This window comes from Amblyomma americanum, chromosome 2 (genome assembly GCF_052857255.1).
Source record: "Amblyomma americanum isolate KBUSLIRL-KWMA chromosome 2, ASM5285725v1, whole genome shotgun sequence".
Classification (NCBI taxonomy): Eukaryota; Metazoa; Arthropoda; class Arachnida; order Ixodida; family Ixodidae; genus Amblyomma; species Amblyomma americanum.
This window is the reverse complement of record NC_135498.1, coordinates 175,974,886-175,997,009: the sequence shown is the minus strand read 5'-3', so window position 1 is coordinate 175,997,009 and position 22,124 is coordinate 175,974,886. Positions and strand designations below refer to the sequence as shown.

Here is a 22,124-nt window from a genome sequence, read left to right as displayed (position 1 = left end):
CCGTTTTATCCGGTCTGAAGTGGCAGTCTTGCTTGGTGTACTTGGACGACGTCGTCATTTTCTCGCCTACCTTCGATCAACACTTGGACCGGCTGCGCACCGTGCTTCGAGCCCTGAAATGCGCGCAATTAACAATCAAGCCCGAGAAATGTCATTTTGGTTTCAAGGAACTTCGCTTCCTTGGCCATGTTGTCAGCGCACAAGGCGTTCTCCCGGACCCCGACAAGACTGCTGCCGTCTCCAGTTTTCCGCGCCCAACCGACAAGAAGGCACTTCGACGTTTTCTGGGCCTCTGTTCTTACTACCGACGCTTTGTGCCCGATTTCTCCAGAATAACTGACCCGTTGACAGCACTGACTAGAGACGAAATACCCTTTCTGTGGGGAAGCGACCAAGAAGAAGCTTTTCAGGAGCTCCGCAACCGCCTACACAGCCCCCCGATACTCGCCCATTTCGATGAAGACGCCGCCACCGACATACACACCGATGCCAGCAATGTTGGCCTTGGGGCTGTACTTATCCAGTGGCAGGACGGCGTGGAACGCGTTATCGCTTACGCGAGCCGAACACTTTCGCGATCGGAGGCGAACTATTCGACGACAGAGAAAGAATGCCTTGCGGTGATCTGGGCCATCAGCAAGTTTCGTCCATACCTGTACGGACGACCCTTCCGTGTTGTCAGCGACCATCACTCGTTATGCTGGCTGGCAAGCCTTAAAGATCCGTCCGGCCGGTTGGCTAGGTGGAGCCTCCGTTTGCAAGAGTACGACGTGACTGTCGTTTACAAGTCGGGCCGGCAGCACCAAGATGCGGATTGCTTATCACGCGCGCCCGTGGACCACGCTCCGCAAGAAATCACCGAAGAATTTCCTTTCATTTGTGCTCTTAGCCCATCCCATGTGGCTCAGCTTCAACGAACGGACCCGGAGCTAGCGCCGCTCATCGAGCACCTGGAAGGTCACAGTGGTCGGGTTCCGCGTGTTTTTCGTCGTGGCCTGCAATCCTTCACCATGCGAAATGGCGTTCTCTACAAGCGCAACTTTGGAAAGTCCACCGAAACATTTTTACTCGTGGTGCCCACCCAGTTACGACCTGACATCTTGAGCGCTTGTCACGACGAGCCGTCCGCCGGCCACTTGGGAGTCAGTCGCACGCTGTCAAGGATTCGGGAGAAGTACTATTGGCCCAAATTACTTCTATTAGTGCAGACCTACGTGCGAACCTGCCGCGACTGCCAACGCCGGAAGTCTCCACCCATGAAACCAGCCGGATTTCTTCAGCCAATAGCGCCACCGAAGATCCCTTTTCAACAAGTTGGAATGGATCTCCTAGGCCCCTTCCCGAAGTCATCCACTGGAAAACGGTGGATCGCTGTTGCGACGGACTACTTGACACGTTATGCTGAGACCACGTCGCTTGCGAGCGGAACTGCTGCCGAAGTAGCCGAGTTTTTTGTCCACAGCATCGTCCTGCGTCATGGCGCCCCTGCGGTCATTATTACTGACCGTGGGGCAGCTTTCACAGCCCGCCTAACCCAGGCTGTGCTGAAACTGACGCACACCAGCCATAGACGTGCGACGGCGTACCACCCGCAGACCAATGGCTTGGTGGAACGGCTCAACAGAACTCTGGCCGACATGCTTTCCATGTACGTGGATATAGAGCATAAAACCTGGGACCAAATTCTGCCATACGCTACATTCGCTTACAATACGGCACTGCAGGAGACAACGCGGCTCACTCCCTTCCAGCTTGTCTTCGGATGCTATGCTGCCTGTTGACCCCCACTGCGAGAGTGACCCTGACCTCGACATCGCCACTTTTGTGCAGCGTGCGGAAGAAGCGCGGCAACTGGCAAGGCAGCGCATACACCGTCAACAGCAACTAGACGCTGGCCGCTACAACCAGGGACGGCGCTTCGTTGCCTACGAGCCAGGCGACTATGTGTGGATTTGGACGCCCGTTCGTCACCGCGGGCTGTCTGAAAAATTACTCCGTCGATACTTCGGCCCATACCGTGTCCTCCGCCGCATTAGCGACGTCACCTACGAAGTTCAACCCGCCACCCAAGCCAGCTCATCCCACAGACGCAAGCTTACCGACGTTGTGCACGTCGTTCGTATGAAGCCGTACCACGACCGACCACCCGATTGAACTTGAGGCTGACCGCTGTGCCCTGTTCTATATTGTGATCCTCGTGCCTCACCCTAGCACGCTCGCTTTCTGCTCGTCACTCTAGCGCACGATGGCCGCATCGGGGCGATGCTGCAGGGGAGGGAGCAATGACACAGGTGATAGAAGAGGAGGACGAAGGGAACTCAGGCGATAGAAGCAGAGGACGAAGAAAATCTTCTTCCTGCTCGTGCTCGCTCTACCGGCTGTGTAGCTCCTTGGTCCCCGAGTGTTTTTGGTGTACTATTCGTTACAATATATATATATATATATATATATATATATATATATATATATATATATATATATATATATATATATATATATATATATATATATATATATATATATATATATATATATATATGTACATGGATATAATTCACGACACTTCTGCTGGAGGACCAGCCTTTTTCGAGTGTACTACAGCATTTGAAACACGCAGGTTTTATAAAGCGTGCGCGAGGTGCAAAGGTAGTGTAAAGCACGAGTGCTAACAACTTAGGGGGGGGGGGGGAGAAAAACACCAGGAAGAAAAAAAAATTTAAAAGGAGAGGGAGAATCGATGACAATTTAAAAAGGTGATCCCCTAACATGGATGCTGGTGCTCCCAAGGGGGCGAAGGATAAAAAAAGAAATATTAAATAAAAATTTAAAAAAGTAAAAAGCCAGAGACATTCCTTTCCCTAGTAATGAGAGTAACGAGAAATTTAGAAATATAGAACGATTTAATTAACGAATATATATATATATATATATATATATATATATATATATATATATATATATATATATATATATATATATATATATATATATATATATATATATATATTAACAGAGAGCAAAAGACAGTCAATGCAATAGATGCAGCAGACTATGCGTTAGCATCAGTGTTTCCCTCGGACGGAGCAGACGGTGCCGCTGAAGGGCATCAACTGTGTCAATCAACGTGTGACACGCCTGACCCCTGTTAGCATATCCCGATCAAATCCAGCAATAACTGGAACAAGCAGGGCAATAATCCACCTTCCCCCCGCGGCCACGCCTCCCTTGGCAGCCTTCATCTTATCATTACGCTTTCCGTCGCCCTTTCGTCTGCAAGTTGCTCATGCGCCTGCAGATGGGACACAAGTCAATCGGGATATGATGGGAACAGACATGAATTATCAAATTGAAAAATAATTAATGAAAAACACAGCAAACACAGACGAAGTGGACATCCGTACTCTGAAAAAGAACTTTATTGGATTAGAGAGACTCATGCGAACGAATGGAAAGCAGGCAAAAGAGGCAAATCACTGGAAAGGAAAAAGGAGAGAGGGAAGCTAAAGAAATACTCACTGAAAGAAAGAAATACTCACTGAAATACTCACTGAAGAAATACTCACTGAAAGGAATCAATTTAATATGCTTGAAAAGGCAGGGCTCTATTGTTTCAAAGAGATGAGGTTGCTTTACAGCACGCAGGTGCAATAAAATTCTTATATATACAAAACATTTCACAGAAGACAGCAACTAGTTACTAAAAAAGGTTTTGGAGCTAAGGAGAAGCTTATTGCGGCGTGTTAATGCCGGTGTTAGCGGACGTCAAAAAAAGAGGCGAAAAATCTTATCAATTGAAGTGATTATCTAAAGTCTACCAGTGAACTTCTTAACTATTAAGCATAGACGTAGAGCCGAACGTTAGAAATAATATACTAAAAATAAAGATATATATATATATATATATATATATATATATATATATATATATATATATATATATATATATATATATATATATATATATATATATATATATATATATATAAAATCACCAAATATTGAAGAAACATAGCAGGATTCAATTCACGACATTTCGGCGTGAGGACCAGCCTTTTTCGAGAATATATATATATATATATATATGTATTAGCAGACAAACAAATGAAATGAGGGGCTCGTTTGACAAACATATTAAGGAAACCAACAGTCACCGAAAACCAAAGTGCATAAAAATTTTTTTCTATTTTTTTTAATTTAAAAAAATAGAAAAAAATCCCCTATGCACCTGAGTTTTCAGTGACTGTTGGTTTTCTTAATATATATATATATATATATATATATATATATATATATATATATATATATATATATATATATATATATATATATATATATATATATATATATATATATACATTCTGGCTGGAGGACGATTCTTTGTCAAGCTCCTGCCGACACGTCGTGAATTAAATCCTGTTATGAATTTCAATGTCTGCTGAATTTATCTTATATTGAGAAATCAGAGGCGAGGAGATCACTTTTAGTGTGTGTGTGCGTGTGCGTGTGCGCGTGCGTGTGCGCGCGTGTGTGTGTGTTTAAACTCCAGTTGTGAGAGATCGCTTGTCCTTGTATTTGTCGGCATAGTCCTCGTGTTTCTGCCCAAACTTTCTCATTATGCATATCAACCAACTTGCTCAACATTCCGCTCGCCGCTGGTAGTAGCTACATCATTTCTGAAGATTCTCAAAAAGCGAGTCTAATCGCCGCTCTGGCTCGACTAATTTGGACCATTTCTCCCGCCTTTCGGAAACCGCGCGCTTGCGGGAGGGCACAGAGCGACGTCAATGAAAAAACGACAATGGTTGATGGGGGTTTAACGTCCCAAAGCGACTCAGACTATGAGAGACGCTGCAGTGAAGGGCTGCGGAAATTTCGACCACTTGGGGTTCTTTAACGTGCACTGACATCGCACAGTACACGGACCTCTTGAGTTTCACCTCCACCGAAGTTCGACCGCCGCGGCCGTTATCGAAGCCGCGTCTTTCGTGCCAGCAGCCGAGCGCCATAACCACTCACCCACCGCGGCGGCTGAAATAAATAACGGCAATCCGCGACTCACGTACGACGTGACGTTCTCTGTCCTGCCTGCGCGGAAGCAGCGAAGTGGCGAAAGGCGGGGAGCACTGCGAGTTCGCGATATGATTGACATCGCTTTCTACCCTCCCTTAAAGACTCGTTTTACCAACGACTCGAGAAACGGCCCAAATGAGTGGAGCCACTGCAGCGAGGGCAATCGCGCTATCGAAATGTTAAGAACTTATACGGCTATTAGTAACGCCGGATACAAATATCTAATTGCTACCAGGTGCCTATCAGTAATACATAAAAAGTTTCTATTAAAATGTATGTTATTGTTTTACTACTTGACATGATTCGCCTGTTGTAGTGCGCTAGCACTTACAGTGGCCATTCCTGCATTCAGCCATTTGGTGTGTTTGCATGTCTGTCCTTGTCTGTTTGTGTGAAGCCGGTTTTATGGCAAGATACTCAACTGTACACCGAGATGTGAAAAGGTTAACATGGCAGCCTGCCCACCGTGTTATGTGGCAGCTCAATTTGTCATAAGAGGCTGCTCGCGAAGAGCCATCTGGATCGCAACCCAACTCATGGAACCCAATTCTCACTGTTGGAAGCACCTGCCATAGAATGGCAATGGAGCATCGCTTGACCACTGCACCACTGCGCCAGAAGTGTCAGGGAAGCTCCCAGGGATGTAAGAATGTAAAAAAATACCACTTCCGCATATATGAACATTAACCCATTGTCGCAATCCGAAGAACTGCCATTCCTGAACACTTGTCTGAACACCAGAACCGTAGTGAAAACTTAACAGCTTGTGCACGTAATTCGCACTTGGTCTAACTGCCCAAAGCGACCATCATTTTTTTTTCATGTCCGCAAACACTGCTGTTACTATGCTGTAAAAAGCATCTCTAAATCAAGAACCTTATCTTCAGAAAGTTGTGAGTGGATTCCTCTAAAGACCTGATATATACCACACCCTCTAATTATACGTTTGGGGTATGTGATAAGTCTGGACAGAGAACTGAACACATTCTGCTAGAATGCCACAGTGGCAATCCGGATGTCAACGCCGACTATACCAGCACCCAGGATAACTGGGATTCATGGGTAATGAAGCTTACGTGAGTGCGTTCATGGTAGAGGTACGTAAACAACGGTTAGAAAATTATTTTCTTTAAAAACATGAAAAGTGTATAGGGACAGATTTTATGAGTCAAATTTCGCATATTTTGAAAAAAAATTGAAGGCGTCCCTTTAAAGGAGTGTCAGTTTTGTGATAGCCATTAACGTGAAGAAAGCAGTTAAAAAATTAAGTAAGTAAATCTGAGCCCTGTGGCCCCCGCCAGAGACCCGTTTCAAAGGGTACGCTGATACCACCCACCCAATCATAAGATAACATCTCAGAATTCGAAATCTGTATAACAGAAAATGAAAAGCTTTCGTATTAAGAAAATAAAGGAAGAGAATAGAATTCCTCGAAAGTGACAGATTGTTTGACAGACATTTGAGAGATCTTTTAGAAAAATATAGAAAAAAAATCGGCAGGGACACTGTTAATTTTTGTAAATGCGAAAACTTTACTCTCCCTGACTGCGTTGTTTACGAGTAATGTTTGTACACGCATTCAATATCTTTTCTACGTGTTTTTGTGATTGCGCGTATGACACCATCCTCAACGCTGCACTGCGCACGGATAAATCACAATTTTGATGCGAAAGCCTTGGAAGGCATACGACTGAAGGTGCATATGCCGTCGGTTTGAAGCACTGCCGCATTCTAACTTCCGATTTGTCTAGCACATGTAGGCTGTACGACAAACGGTCGCGTCACAATGTTACTACGAACGTCAGAAAAACTGGCGCCACCTAGAGCTCGGCCAGTGGCGAGTATATATAGACAAACGACTCGTACAAAGCTGTCTTAAGTGGCGGTGTTCGGCTTGTTGTGTGCGTCATAGGGCTGCTTGATGACGTATCCCTATTGTTCTTGCCGTCGCTAGGATTTTCTATACCATCTGCGAGTACACAAACGCACAATCATACACACAACCACGCCGCTGGCTTTTCTCGTAACGGCACTATATAGCAATGCTTTAGCATTAAAATACCGAGCAAAGTGGCGATCGCCCCTACCACGTTTCGCAGGGGCCGCTCCTAACCTATGTACTCCGTTCTAAGCCTGTGTATGTGACGGAACAGAATCACGCGACTCCGAAACCAACTCCGGTAATGAGAAAGCAGGCAGCTAGACAGTGACAGATAGGGGTGTAAAGATTGCGCAGTTATGTTCGGGACCAAATCTCTTCAGTAAAAGGGGTAAACTCGCTAAAGCACATACTTGAGAATGAAATCTTGAAGCCGGCTAAGCGTTGCGGTAAAGAAACGTTTGCTGAAATATCTAAACGGCGCCTATAGTGGATTTACGTGCGGTGATTGAAAATCATCTGCAACAAAATTTGTCGTCGCGTAAAAAAGACTTTTCTCTAGTAGTGTGTGAAGAGTCACTACAGAAAACAAAATATGTCGTTCGTAATAGAAGTGAGTGCTGGAGGAATCGCTCGCAAACACAGTCCTTTTCAAACCAAAAACCAGAAAACTGGCTGCCGTTACAAAGTTTTGGAACACGAGGTTAAAGCGGACCGCTCGGGAGTATACTAGAGCGCCGTAGTAGTTCGGATTCAGTGGCTCCCTAGTGGCCGTAGAAACCACGGCGAACGGTCAGGCGTTAGAGGCGTATGCCGCGAGCAACACAAACGCCGACGATCGCGTGAAATCACAGCCTTGCGAACGGTCGCCTGCGAACAGGCACCCGTTTTCTTTTTTTCGGCGTCTGCTTTTGTTCTCAGGCCACCCACAAGAGATTGCGCCTCTAGCTAAGCTTTTGCATAAGCTATTGTTTCTGATCGGAACAGCCGCAACCCAAGCCGACACCAGATCAATCTGGCCAAGCCAAGCAAAAGCACAGCAGAACGCAGCGTGAAAAAAAATATAGATAGCCATACGCCTCAGAACGTTGGCAGGTCGTCGTGCTTCGGAAACGCATGCGGCTACTGCGCTCTTGTGCGCCGCGTGTGTCCGAACCCCTCAGGGCTACGTGGCGTTTAGACATCGATATCACGCCTGAAATTTCAAAAAAAGAAAAAAAAAACTTTCCCCAATACCAAATGGAAAAGTGCCGAGCCGCATTTCAGCCTCCATCCTTTCAGTTGATGCCGCGCGTAATCTGTTGACTTCAATGAACTCGGCATGAAGACTGCATTTGGATCCCTGCACCTACATTACATACGGTAAGTTACCTAACTACGCGACACGCCGCCAGGTACACGTGTCGTCTAGTACGAAGCTTTTTAAACGCTTGTAACAACAGTAAATTTTTCAAAATCACAGGTAATGTATTTCACGATTAGCTGTATGGTATACTAAGCACATCAGCAGCAATTATAGCCGAAGTAAAAGATAGTTGCAGTTAACCTTTAATAAGGCATATGCTCCGTAGGCAACCTTTCGAGACCCGTGCGGCTTGAAAGAGAGACCGAAATAAAAAAAAAACAACATTGAAAAAACTAGCGAAATTACAATAAAGCCACAAACAAGACTCACTACCAACAAAGGCATTTATTCCAACACTCAATATAAATAAGTGTCACGAGAAACAAAGCAAAGGTTCTTGTCAGTTTTGTATCTCTTGACATGAATTTGTACCAAGAGTTTCAATACAGCCTTTTTTGGCCCTAAGCCCTTGACCCGTGGGGCTTTTTTACGTGTCTTGTATTTTTTTTTCGCTGCAAAACCGGTCATGAGCCATTGGCCACCTGCCCAACTTGTCACCCTGCCTCAAGTGTAGCGCATTCAATTGAGGAGATCAAGAGGTTTTGGAGCATGCACTTTGGAACCTCTCTGCCGGTCATATGTTTTACACGTTGGAATCGATGTTTTAAAACCGAAACCTTCAGAGAGAGCGAGAGAAAGGTGAATCTTTATTGAAAACTTGTAACGTCGAGGTTAGTCTCCATCGTTTAGAAGCCCATTCCTACGACTTCCAGTGTGCGGCGTCAGAATCGAGGCTGGTTGATGGCCAGGAGCCATGAGCGCCGCTGGTCTCTTGAACGTACATATATTGTGCGTTCAGCTCCTGTGCCTTTGTTTCTTCAGGATGTGTAAGTTTATTGAGAAGACAGGTTTGTCAACATTCAGTACAATCAAAAAACCACTGGAAGAGCAAAACATGAAAAGAGGATTGGAAAAAAAGAAAAGGAATAAGAAAATGACAAATGCGGAACAAAGCAAAGAAAGGGTGAGGACCCTATGTGAAGACAAGCACAAACGGGGACAGAAAGCAGTGCATGTAGGGAGACAAATGTGGTATAAAAAACAACTGCAAAGAAAAGGTATAGAGCCGAAAGAGGTAAGCAGTGAAGCATTGTGCTACACGGAAAGCGGTACAGGTGCCCTCCCACATAGGTCTGTGTTCTGTCTAGCTTAAGACTTATAGCCCCACAGAGGTGTAAAAATGCACTCATGAAGTCAGAAAAGAACAAAAATGCGATATAACGTTAGGATGAGTGGTATTGCGGCGGCATTCGGGCAGCGCGCTACTCGCGATTGCGACCTTCAGTTTATTCATGGCGCCCTCTTTTGATTTACTTACAAGGAGTTGCAAAGCGTTTGTGCCAATAATGGTATCGCTTAACTGCGACCGCAGAAGAGCAAAGGAAATGACCAAGTATGAGGGGAACACAATGCAGGAAGTTTCCTTGCAACATAAGCGGCGCAATTTTTACTTTACACAACGTTTAAGTAAAGCATTGACAGTGGAACCAGCCCAATTTGGTCTCACCGGAAATGACTTTCAAAAGCAGTTAGTCTCGTACTATGAAATCGAAGAAAATCGGATATTCACTCCAGAAAGAGTACCCGAAAGAGAAGTAAGCCTGACAATAAACCGGAAAATTTGTACGAAGCAAGCGGGAAATCTAAGTATTATCGCGGGAACACAGAATTGTGGTGCTCGTGACGGGATGCGCTTCAAGAAAGCCAGCAATAGCGGAATCCGGTAAAAGTAAAAACGAATGAGTCTATTTGTTTATATGTGTTTTCTTCAATAGAAATTTAAGAGTGTGATTATGTTTTCTTGAAAGATAACTTATTAGAAATTAAAAGAAGAAACAACCAGGTGCCGCCAGAGACATGTGTTTGCTTGTTCTGATTTACAAACCCCAATCTCCCAGGAAAAGGGAAACTGCAATTGTAAGCGCCTTTTATGCGCACCACAAATGACAAAGTTAGAAACAATCCGTATGGTTTTTCCTGTTTTCATTGAATATTGGCATTCATCATGCGTATCTCATTTGGAAGCCCTTGGATTCGCAATCCATCTTTGCTAATGCGAAAAGAGTAGAAAGATACAATGACGAAACAGTATCACTTTCACCACCGCAACAAGGTGTCGAGGAATTCTTATTTATTTATTTATTTATTTATTTATTTATTTATTTATTTATTTATTTATTTATTTATTTATTTATTTATTTATTTATTTATTTATTTATTTATTTATTTATTTATTTATTTATTTATTTATTTATTTATTTATTTATTTATTTATTTATTTATTTATTTATTTATATACCCTCAGGCCTGAAGACATTGAAGACGGAGGACGTACATTTGGTGATATACGGTGCAGCAAGAGCAATAAGTGGTGTAAGGCCAAGAAAAAACAGCACACGTTAACAAGAAAAAAAACACTTCTGTGGCAAAAAATGACAGCGAGAACAATAGCAAGGGAAGTTAACAGAATTCACATTAATGAGTGGTAACCGCCCTGTAAGGTTTTTGTTCCTGTTTCGCATCACTTTTTCACCTGTGGTTGCGAGGCCATCGTACCTCCGATGACAGCATTTCGAACCTACGGTGAGAGGCGAAGGTTGATGCGTCTCGAAAAGCGGCTCTGTGCGAGCGCTGTTACCAGAACATCAACCATGGGTCACTCCGTTCTTTGCTGCTGAGTTTCGCCCATCACAGTCACGCTGATCACCCTACTATTGGCAGTGGCATCGAAGTAGTACTGAACATGTTTTTTATAAAAAATACAATTGAAATTGAAAATTGATTTTGATGAATGGAAATGTCGCTGTAATTGTCGCACAAATCTCGCTGCACACCTGATCCGCGTCGTAAGGGAAGGGATAAAGGAGGGAGTGAAAAAAGAACAGAAGAAGTGCCGTAGTGGAGGGCTCTGGAACTATTTCCACCCCCTGGGGACCTTTAACATGCGCTGACATCACGCAGCACACATGCGCCTTTTGTATTTCGAATTCATCGAAACGTGGCCGCCGTGGTCGGGTTCAAACCCGGGTGCTCCGGATCAGTAGACGAGCGCCTTAACCACTGAGCCACCACGGTGGGTTGATCGTAGATCCCAGATCCCCACTTCCAACAAACTTAAGCTTACAAACCGCCCGCAAATCGAGTTCTTTAGTGGGATTCCGCGCTTGCGCTCGGTGCAGTGCCTTCACAAAGCGCCCATTTTTTCTTGCTCATGTTTGTGTTGGTTCATTTTTTTTCACTAAGGACAATATTATAGTTGCTCTGCCGTGGCCACATAAGTTCCTCTGTTTTTATTATGACTGCTTGCATTTTGTTGGACATGGAAGAAGGCCGTTGGAGATGATTAGGATAAATGTTTAAGGAAATTTGGAGCGAAGCAGACTCAACGATCAGGCATTGTCGGTATCAGATATCCCTGTGAGAAAACCTTGGAGGTGATAAACAATTTTTGCGCACGCCTTCACCAGTCAGGAAATGAAGTGTAAAACCATAGAACAATCCTCGTTATGCCACATATTTGAGGTTGGTTGTAGGTAGCGCAAAAGATGCAATGTGTGCCCACCAAGAGAAACAGTTAAGTTGGAAGATTGCAGCCGGAGGTCGATGCTAGAGGTGTTTCCCTCACCTTAAGAGCCAAATGAATCTGAGTTAGTTTGCGGCATAAATCTTATTATTAAAGTCTATAAAAACTGCGTGCAGCAATTGTTAGCATAGACAGTTAAGGGGACAGGGTAAGGTAAAATTCGAAAAAAATCGTTTTTTTTTTCTTTTGGAATTTTAGAAGTTCAATTCTTTCTACACATGTTCCATGATCGCACTTTCCTCAGAAAGCCATATTTACGGCTGCAAAACGCTTTTTCCGAAACCAAGTAGTGAGCGGCCACGCCCCCTTTCAGGATTAACGTCAATTTTTTCAACCAAAAAGTCCACCACCTGATTTCAAAACTTGTCTAAAATCAGCTACATATAAAAAATTGTCTGGCAACTATTGTACAGCTCCTCTTTTTTAGCCAAGACAATCCTGAGACGCTTTGCATGTTTTTTTCCACGTTTCTGCAACCTTCATGCAGCTGCGTCCGAGTGCTATCCCTTTCGATCAGTATTGTAAATTGTGCCGGTGTTGGTTGCTGCTGATAAGTTGAGATGCCCAGGGCAAAGAAGGCCTTCGTCAGGCGTGAATTTCACGGCAACCGCTACGCTCATCGTGAAAAAGCAAAAGGATGTCCACGACCGAATGAGATCCCGAACGCCGAACGCGCAAGCTCCTCGACATCGAAGCTTTCAAGAATTTCTCTGTGCTTCCAGGAAGAGGATGTGCTACAGAGCAGCAGCCAATATGCCTTAATGGACATGGACGGCATTTGTGCCGCAATTACACAGATTTGTGTGTGCAGAGAGTGCGGTGGAAGTGTTGAGCTCATCGAAATTGTGACAAAACGGGTAGGTGTTGCAAGCGTTTACAGTTTGAACTGTGAAGTGTGTAGTGCCGCACAACGATTTGAGACGTCGAAGAAAACTACTTCTGGCCTCTATGAAGCCAACATCAGGTTAGTGTATGCCTTGAGGTCCATTGGTAAGGGAATGGCTGCAGGAAATATACTCTGTGCTATGCTAAACCTTCCTAAGCCGCCGACAAAGTTTGCGAAATACAATCAAGAGCTTCTAGGTCACATCGAAGCTGCTGCTCAGGAGTCGATGAAAAGGGCAGCTGACGAAGCTGTGCAGCTGAATGAGGGGGATAAAGACATCGCCGTTGCTCTTGATGGAAGCTGGCAGAAGCGAGGCCGTACTTCCAATAACGGCATAGTCTCTGCGAACAGTGTAGACTCTGGGAAAGTGCTGGATGTGGAGGTTTTGTCTAAACGTTGTCCAAAGTGCAGCATCAAGGGTACAAACAGTGACCCCCTTCATAGAGAGGTGTGCCAAAGCAACTACCAAGGCACCAGCGGTGGAATGGAAGTCGCAGGAGCACTGAAAATTTTCGGCAGGAGTGAGGAGCTTCACGGCGTTCGATACGTCAAATACCTTGGGATGGTGACAGCAAGGCTTTTATGGCTGTGAAGGCACAAATGCCATATGGTGATTCCGTTGAAATATCCAAGGTTGAGTGCATAAGGCACGTGCAAAAAAGGATGGGCACAAGGTTACGAAGGCTAAAAAAAGGAAACAAAGCAGGAAAACTCTCTGATGGAAAGAGCCTCTCGGGCTGAGGCCGACTGACTGATGCAGTAATAGACAAGCTCCAGACGTACTTTGGTTTGGCCATCATAAGAAATGTAGGAAACCTGGATGAAATGCGAAAGGCCGTTTGGGCAACCTTCTTCCACTTATCGGCCACAGACGATGACCCATGCCATGGACTTTGCCCAAAGGGACCTGATACGTGGTGTGCCTTCAACAGAAGTCACTCAGAGGGAAAGCCATTTTTCCACAAGGAGAGTTTGCCTGCATCTGTCTTGGAGGCTATCAAACCCATTTATAGGAAGCTATCGAAGGCTGAGCTCCTAGAGAAGTGCCTGCATGGGCGAACTCAAAATGCAAATGAGTCGTTCAACCATGTTGTTTGGGAACGCGCGCCAAAGAATGTGTTTGTTAGGCTTCGGACCCTACGGATGGCAACACTGGATGCTGTTCTTTCATTTAATGATGGTAGCATCGCACGGGCCAACGTTTTGAAGGCGTGTGGATTGAACCCAGGGAGCAACACCATCAAGTGGCTGAGGGAAGCTGACCATAAGCGCATGTACTTTGCGGACCGAGCAACACGACAGCTTACAAAAGAGGCCCGACCGTCAAAACGACAAGCCGAAAAGCGAAAAAATGACGGCGACAGTGACTACGAAGCAGGGGGCTATTAAACCAATTACTATAGAGGCGTTTCTGCGAATAAAAAATGGTTTTTCACATCTTTTTTCTCTTTACGCTCTATTATCTCAAAACAGTGTTTTTTGTCTTACAAAGGTACCATTATTTCCAATGCCTTTAAGACAGACGGCTGATTTTTTTTTTGCAATCATCTAAATAAGTGTTGCCAACTACTGAACTAGAATTAAGCAATTTCACTGAGCAGTTATTCTGTTATGAATTTTGAAATGCGCAAAGAAAGGCCAGATTTGTGTGCTACCGGAAAAAATCTTATTAAAAATCGAATTTTCAACACATTTCAAATATTCTAGTTCAATAAAAAGAGCACAAAATTTGGCAAACAATGATATATGTATTATTAAGCTACTGTTATTAGTTAGTGAGAAACATGTACCTCAACATGGCCTAAAAAGCATGGGAAGTATAGGGCTTACCCTGTGCCCTTAACAGTTTGGGAAAGCGCATTTCAAAATGCCACATCTTTTTTTTATTTTTAAGCCAGAGTGAAAAATCGCTGCTTTTGGGAACGAGAAAAAAGAAAAAACAAAGCGAATATACTTTCAGTACGGCTTTTGCACGCATACACCTCAATTATAAAAACAGCTTTTGGCAAGAGCAGGGGTCAGGCAAAAAGGTGAGGCTTGTCTGTGATAAAATCAGTATCGACGGTTAGTTTTCTCTTACGGATGTTGTACTTAATGGCCGCAAGGCTCTCCCAAAGCACGACAAGTGGCGGGCCTGTAGCACAGCAACGAATGTTCTTATTAGATTTTGGCTGGAAACCTTCAACATAAAAAAAATGAAATTTTTTACTAGGAATCCCGGCGTGTACGATACCTACAAAGACATTCCTGCCTTCCAATTGACAATGCTTATTTCGGATTAATAGCTCCCATAAGTTCACCCGTGTATACTGTGAGCGCACGTCTGTGTCGGCATGAGTTACATGCAACAACGATAACAGTTTAGATCAAAGTAGACACCTGAGACATACCAGGAGTGAAGGCGTGAGGGAAGATGTGAAAGTAGTCAGAGCGCAATAGGAGCCGCAGTGGAGACACTAGAGTCCATGCTACCACCCGAGGTTCTCTAACACACTGCGGTTTTCGCGCGAAGCTCTAAAATTCATCTGCGTGCGGTTGTTATTGCCGATATTTGATCCTGCGGGATAGCGCTAGGGAAAAGAGGGGGCAGCTTAATTCCAAAGTTTCTAAGCTGTTGTCGTAGATCTTTTCATTTCAAACAGTGCTACAGTGTGGCGGAGCACGTCATACAGTAATGATGTCGCAGGAATTAATTGGTTCCAATTTGCTGGGGATATTCCTACTGAGTAGTTCAATGGCACAAAGAGCCCTACTGTTCCAGGTCCTGATATTTTCTTTATAGAGCCTTGCTCTCATAAAGAAAGCATTTGATGGTGTTGGAAACGCTTATAAAACTTCACAGTTTATGCGCACTAATTGTGATGTCTTTTTATGAGATGACGTTCGTATCAAAGAGCAGCTCTTGCTTAGTGTTGCAGGCAGCTCTTTCCCGTGAGAACTGCAATGCTATGCCAAGTGGCAGTAGCCCTGAGACTCTGAATGTGCTCATGGTGGTGTGCAAAGCATATGACAATATATACAACGTAAAAATGTCTTTATTCAACTTTGAGGTAGATGTGCAATATATAAAGGAGCAAAACAACTTGCTCATTGTTTTTGTTTTTGTTCATATCGCGAATGGTTTTGGGTATGTACAGAATATGTACTTTGATTTATGCCTGCTGTACTATTGAAGATCTCCTGATTCTGAATCCTTTTTTGTTGCGTTTGGCTTGAAGGGGGAAGACCAAGGGAACGAAAGTCCGTGGGCATCAGCCCTTGTATCCATAGCCATAGCCGCCGTATCCGCCGCCGTACCCGCCGCCGTATCCGCCGCCGTACCCGCCGCCGTATCCGCCGCCGTACCCGCCGCCGTATCCGCCACCGTATCCGTAGCTAACCCCGTAGCCTCCTCCAAGACCGGAGTGGGCGAGAAGGGCTCCTCCACCGCTGACCTTATTGACGTGGTGCACAGTCTTCACGAGGAAGGCAGGCCCAGCCACGACTTTAGTGAACTTTGGGCCTCCACTCAGAAGAGCAACGCTGCTTCCCACGCCAACACCGCCCACGCCGTAGCCGAGGCCATAGCCGCCATAGCCGCCATAGCCGGCCCCGTAGCCGAGTCCAAGTCCACCAGCCATTGCGGTGGACAGAGCGGCGCAGAGGACGACGGAAATTGTCTGCAGCACGAATGAACGGTTAATTTCAAATGCACTCTGCCTACTTCTGAAAAGGCTCTGGTAGCAGATGCCACCAGGAACACGGCGTTGAATGCCGACTTCACGCACTGTTCTTTTTCGAACATATCCAGCAATTCTGGACAAAAGGATTTGTGAGCGGGAAACTGTTTATGAACGCAATTTTTTCATTTAATGTAAGATTTCACTAGAATAATCAATATATCCGCAGATCACTCTGCGCCAGGTTTGAATATTTTTTTCTAGTCATGTTTTTGCTATCCTCAAAAGCGTTCCCCATTGGTTTTCCATGGCAATGGTAACTGTTCGATGCGAGTGATGGAAACACTGTACAAGAAAGATTTTGCTGTCTATCAGAATAATTGACTATTACGTTCAATCTCTTCATAAGATTCTCTTATAATTTTTCAGTTTTAAAATTTTGAAAGCTGGACAGAAAGCTGGACATGGTATTTCATACTTATCCTTAACTCGTATTGCTTGATGCACTCTCTGTTTGCTAAAACCTCTCTCTTAACTAGATGCAATATATTAAATGTGAATTATTAATTGAAATCTCAAAATAATAATAGTTATGTACAATCTTTTCTGAGCATGGATTCTCAACAGCGCTTCCTCTTAGCTGCGGCGGTAATCTCGTCTTTTAAATCGTAGTGTAATGCTGACGAAGTCGAATTAAACTTTTCGTCTTTGCCATTTGTGGAGCTTAACTTTGCTTTCAAGGCAAAATATAAGGCTTACTGAAATACGAATCTTTACAGTTTCAGCGCAGTATTCCACGAAAGGATAGTACCATAAACATCAGCAGAAAACACAAAAATAGCAAGCTGCCTGAGCGGAAGGAACATTGTTTCAGCTTGTATATATAAACACATAGGTACTACTTCTAATAAGCGAGTTATGTAACTTATATAACTTTATACAGTTATATAGCGTTGCACATAACTAGCAGCAACAAGCAATGACGATTTCAGTTACAATGAACAGATAACAGCTTGTCAAATTGAGTGTTATTGGTTCCACATATATGAAGCACCGATTGTGTCTCCTTTTCCTATCTTTCAAGTGACGTCAACTTTTCTTTCAAAACTATGGTTACCCTGATTAGATACCCATCGAAATACAGACTGAGTTCAAACTTTTGCACAACACCGGTTGCCCATTCGAATACGGTGTACAACCTATCCCCACTTCAAAGAGTTTTCAAAACGAACTCACCAGGGTGTTCATGGCGGCGGTTGTTTCTTCTTCTGCTTCACGACAGTCGATGTTTGGTCGTCCTTTCTCTTGCTGCTTATATACGCCGCACTGCATAAGGAAGGCTCGGTCAGCTACGGACGTGGGTCACGTATTCGGCGATGGTATCGCGTAAACCCCGCGCGCACCTGCATCGTATAATAAAAGCACTATCGGCGCACGTTCGTTTCCCCTTTTCTGCAATGCTTTTAAGAGGGCTACACTGCCTTTCCGCTCTGAAATAGAAAAAAGGATAAGCAGTAAGCGCGTGCCTCCAGATGGAAGTGCCACAGCGATGGTTTCGCATCTTCTGTCCCGGGACAGGGTTCCTTCTTCCCAGCGGTAAGTGAAGAAAAAGGACGAGTGGACGGCATATCTCCGTACGCTTCTCGCGTTTTGCCGAAGGCGGAAGATTTCAACACGGTACGTAGTATGCAGGGAAGTACGTTCGCATCAGTGAAAGCGCAGGTAATGTGATGGGGAATGCCTTGGCACCAAGTTCACACCTGCCACACTGATGCGCACTACGGCAGCACACAACGCAAATCCTCCTCTCTCGAACTAGTCTAATAAATAGCTTTTTCAAATTAAACTTCAGAAAAGATGATATGATTAGACCTCTATTTGCAACAGCATCAACGCTCTCATGGCAGGGACTATGAAGTAAAATATATAAAGCAAAGGTCTGGTGGCAGTGCTCTCTATATTGATATCGTGACATGCTCTCTCAGATCGTTATACTCTCCTTACTCAAAACGAAGTGCCTGAAATTGACTGATGCAGGATACCACACAATGAACTTAAAAGCGTAATTAGTACGTTGAAGGGTGGAAAATGAGCGACATTTTAAGCCATAGATAAGGAGGCCAACAGTCACGCAAACAAATTCGCCCAAACAACAAGGCAGCAACTTTTTTATTTATTTATTTATTTATTTATTTATTTATTTATTTATTTATTTATTTATTTATTTATTCAATACTGCCAGCCTTGGTAGGCCCGGGCAGGAGGGGAAATACAACGAGATACAAGACATGGTAACATTTAGCACACAAATTAAAAGATAAACAAACCAAAGGCAACACATACATGATTCGAACAAAATTAGGTAAATTGAACGCATTTTTTTTTTGTCGCCAGAACTGGACATACAAAATTCAAAAGTCTTTATAAAAAATTGGCAATGCTCTCAGCGCTCATTAGTCAACTCAAAGGAAGCTGGTTCCACTCAGTTATTGTTCGGGGAAAATAAGAATATTTGTAAAAGTTTGTTCTGGCACGATAAGGTGTTAAGGACTGGGCGTGACGATGTCTCGTTAATCGCATCACTAGTAGTTTTAAGTAAGGGTCCGGGCTCATTGATAACTTGTTATTTTTCAACAAAAAAAGAAATTTTAGTCGCAAAAGCTTTCTTCGAGTTTCCAGTGTATGTATGCCATTAACCTTCATTAAATTTGTAGGGGAATGGGCAGTGCGGAATTTAGAAAAATAAAACGAACTGCTTTCCGCTGAATCATTTATAACGCATGGATATTAGTTTTAGTGAAAGGATCGCACACTGTACAGGCATATTCTAATTTTGGTCTAATGATTGATGTATAAGCTAAAAGCTTAGTTGTGGAAGGGGCTCGTTTTAATTTATACCTAAGAAAACACAGTTTACGGAAGAATGATGCACAAATGTTAGAAATGTGAGCATTCCAACTTAAGGTATTAGTTATTGTTACACCAAGGTACTTGTCCTGCGTTATTTCTGATAGGCACAGTGATGACAGGCGGTACTGGTAAGATAGACTGTGTTTTTTTACTTATTCTCATGAAAATGGTTTTTTCGGCAATCAGTTTCATCTCGTGTCTTTAACACCAATCATTAATGCTGTTGAGGTTAGAGTTAAGCACAACTTGGTCCTCCGGAGTTTTACTTTCTGTCAATAAAACGCAGTCGTCCGCGAACAGTCTATTTTTGAACTGGTTCTGTGATAACGTTAACAATATCGTTTATATAGATAAGAAATAATAACGGTCCAAGGACGCTTCCCTGAGGGACTGCAGATGCTATCGGGATCGAGTGCGAGGAGTGACCACCAACACAAACAAATTGGGTTCTGTCAGTAAAGTATGCAGTAATCTGTTTGATTAAGAAAGAAGGTAGACCAGCGAATTTGAGTTTACAAATTAGTTTGCTATGTGAAACAAGATCAAACACTTACGTAAAATCTAAAAAAAAATTACATCTACTTGGCCTGATCTATCGAAGATTTCTCCTAAGCTTTGCACAACTGAAGTTAGTTGAGTCACATTTGAGTAACCTTTCCGAAAACCATGCTGAAGTGGAGTTAGAAAACCTTTGTTATTTAGAAATTCAGTTACGTAATTGGCAATGGTGTGTTCTAACATTTTACAGCATGATGATAGCAATGAAATGGGGCAATAATTCTGGAGGAGAGTGGAGTTGCCTTTTTTGAGCACTGGGACTACACGAGCAGCTCGCCAGTCGGAAGGAAGGTTTGCTGACGAAATGCACGCTCGGGAAATAATGATTAAGAATTTTGATAACAGTTCAGCGTAACGGTGCAGGAATAAATTAGGGACGTTATCTAGCCCTGGAGACGAACGTTGTTTTTAGTACAGAAGCATTGCGCAGACACCAGGTAAAGGCACCAAGTGGCATTCATCGTCCATTTGTTGTTGGAGGACATCGCTTTGCGCATGTCTGATTGGAATAAAAAAACACTCCGGAAATATTCATTAAAATGATTCGCGGTTACTGGCTTCTCATGAATGATAGCACCGCCATGCAGTATTTGACCTACGGGCTTTCTCTTTTTTTATAAATGGCTCCAAAATTTATCAGGCTTGTTCTTTATAAAGTTAGGCAAAGTAAACTGAAAATACGGCCGCTTGGCTCTGCTTACAGATTGAGTAAGTGTGGCCCGTGTACGATCAGTGATGCGCTGGCAGGCGCAGCTCCGTTTCAAACGTTTCAGTTTCCTTTTGGTTTGCAAGATACATCTTGTAATCCAAGGTGTTGGTTTTGTACGCTTCCGGATTTTGTTTGGGATAAAATTGTCGAGACAATGACTGCATATCTCCTTTAACTGGTGCCATAGTACAGTGCCGTCAGACACATTAAAGTCACTTTGTCGAAGATTACGATAGTTCAGCAAACTTTCGTTGTTTTCGCGTGAAAAATCTTCCACAGTTTCCAGTTGTACGGGCAGGAAGTCGCGTGAAGCATTGAAAACACAAGAAAGGCACACCATTTTGTGATCAGATATGCCAGGCTCAACAGTCACTTCAAAATTTTCAATTGAACGGCTAACAAAGGCTAGATACAGTACAGAACTAGCGGAGTCCGTAATACGAGTAGGCTCGTTAACTACTTGTATTATGTTTTTAGCAAGCATTATGTCAAACATACATAGAATGACTGGTGTGCATACTGTCAAGGGTTGGTTTGCTCCAAACAGTGCCAGACAAGTTTAAATCCCCTGTCAATACTATTTTGTCGTGAGTAAATGTAGCCATATGTTCGCACAAATTATTCATAAATTCGGGGTAAGAATCGGGTGCTCTACATACAGCAAATAACAAAATACTCTACCCAAAACAATTGACTTTTAAGGTGACACTCATGATTGACAATCTGTTGTAAAATAAATGCAGACAATGTTTTTTTTTTTACTAGAACGGCAAATCCGCCCCCTCTTGACTCTCAGTCACGGCGAAATAAGCGAAAACTATAAACGATGACTACGTCATTGAAGAATAAAAAACGCAATTGCCTGCTTCACATTTTTTACTACAATTCCTCTAAAGAATTGGAGCTTAGAACTGGCGAAATGTCGGTGCTGCAATTCACACAAGAATGCTTCAGCTTACTCAGGATCTCCGGTTCGTCACAGAAGGCAGTGTCTGGATACTTCGTTTCTAGAATACTCATTAGTCTTACCGCAGTTCAACAGTGAGGTTTGCCCGACAGTCTATTATTCATCTTTCACTGCTTGCTGCTCCGAACTGTAGACTGCATTTGACAGTGGGTCTGGTGGGCTCCAGCATATAAAAGTCAACCATAGGGCCACATCGCCATAGTGCTGAGGAAGTGATGAAATGTTGCTGCGAATGACACAGCAACTTCCGCTGAAGATACACAGGATTTTCTATACAGTCGAGCCCACTTTTAACAAACCTGGCGGGCACGCGGACTGCGTTCTGCGGACTTCGTAGGCAATGGACTTACCATATAGCTTGCAAGGATTCTGGGTCTCCGATAAAATTGGCGTTGATTTCTTTACAAAGTGCGTAATGTGCTTGTATGTCTTCAAAGCATAACGTTTAGCGCCGCTTTGTGAGCTCATAAGTGAAGTAATTTTCTCCTCGTTGTGGGT

General features: G+C 43.6%; 1 protein-coding gene across 1 annotated transcript; it reads right to left on the bottom strand.

Moving 5' to 3' along the window:
* Positions 1-15,952: 15,952 nt before the first annotated feature.
* LOC144119293 (uncharacterized) lies at positions 15,953-17,759 on the bottom strand. The gene is made up of 2 exons (XM_077651955.1): positions 17,719-17,759; positions 15,953-16,482 (listed from the first exon to the last, which is right to left on the bottom strand). The coding sequence occupies exons 1-2, from the start codon at positions 17,728-17,730 to the stop codon at positions 16,075-16,077; spliced, it is 420 nt and encodes a 139-aa protein (XP_077508081.1). The 5' UTR covers positions 17,731-17,759; the 3' UTR covers positions 15,953-16,074.
* Between the last annotated feature and the right edge of the window lie 4,365 nt (positions 17,760-22,124).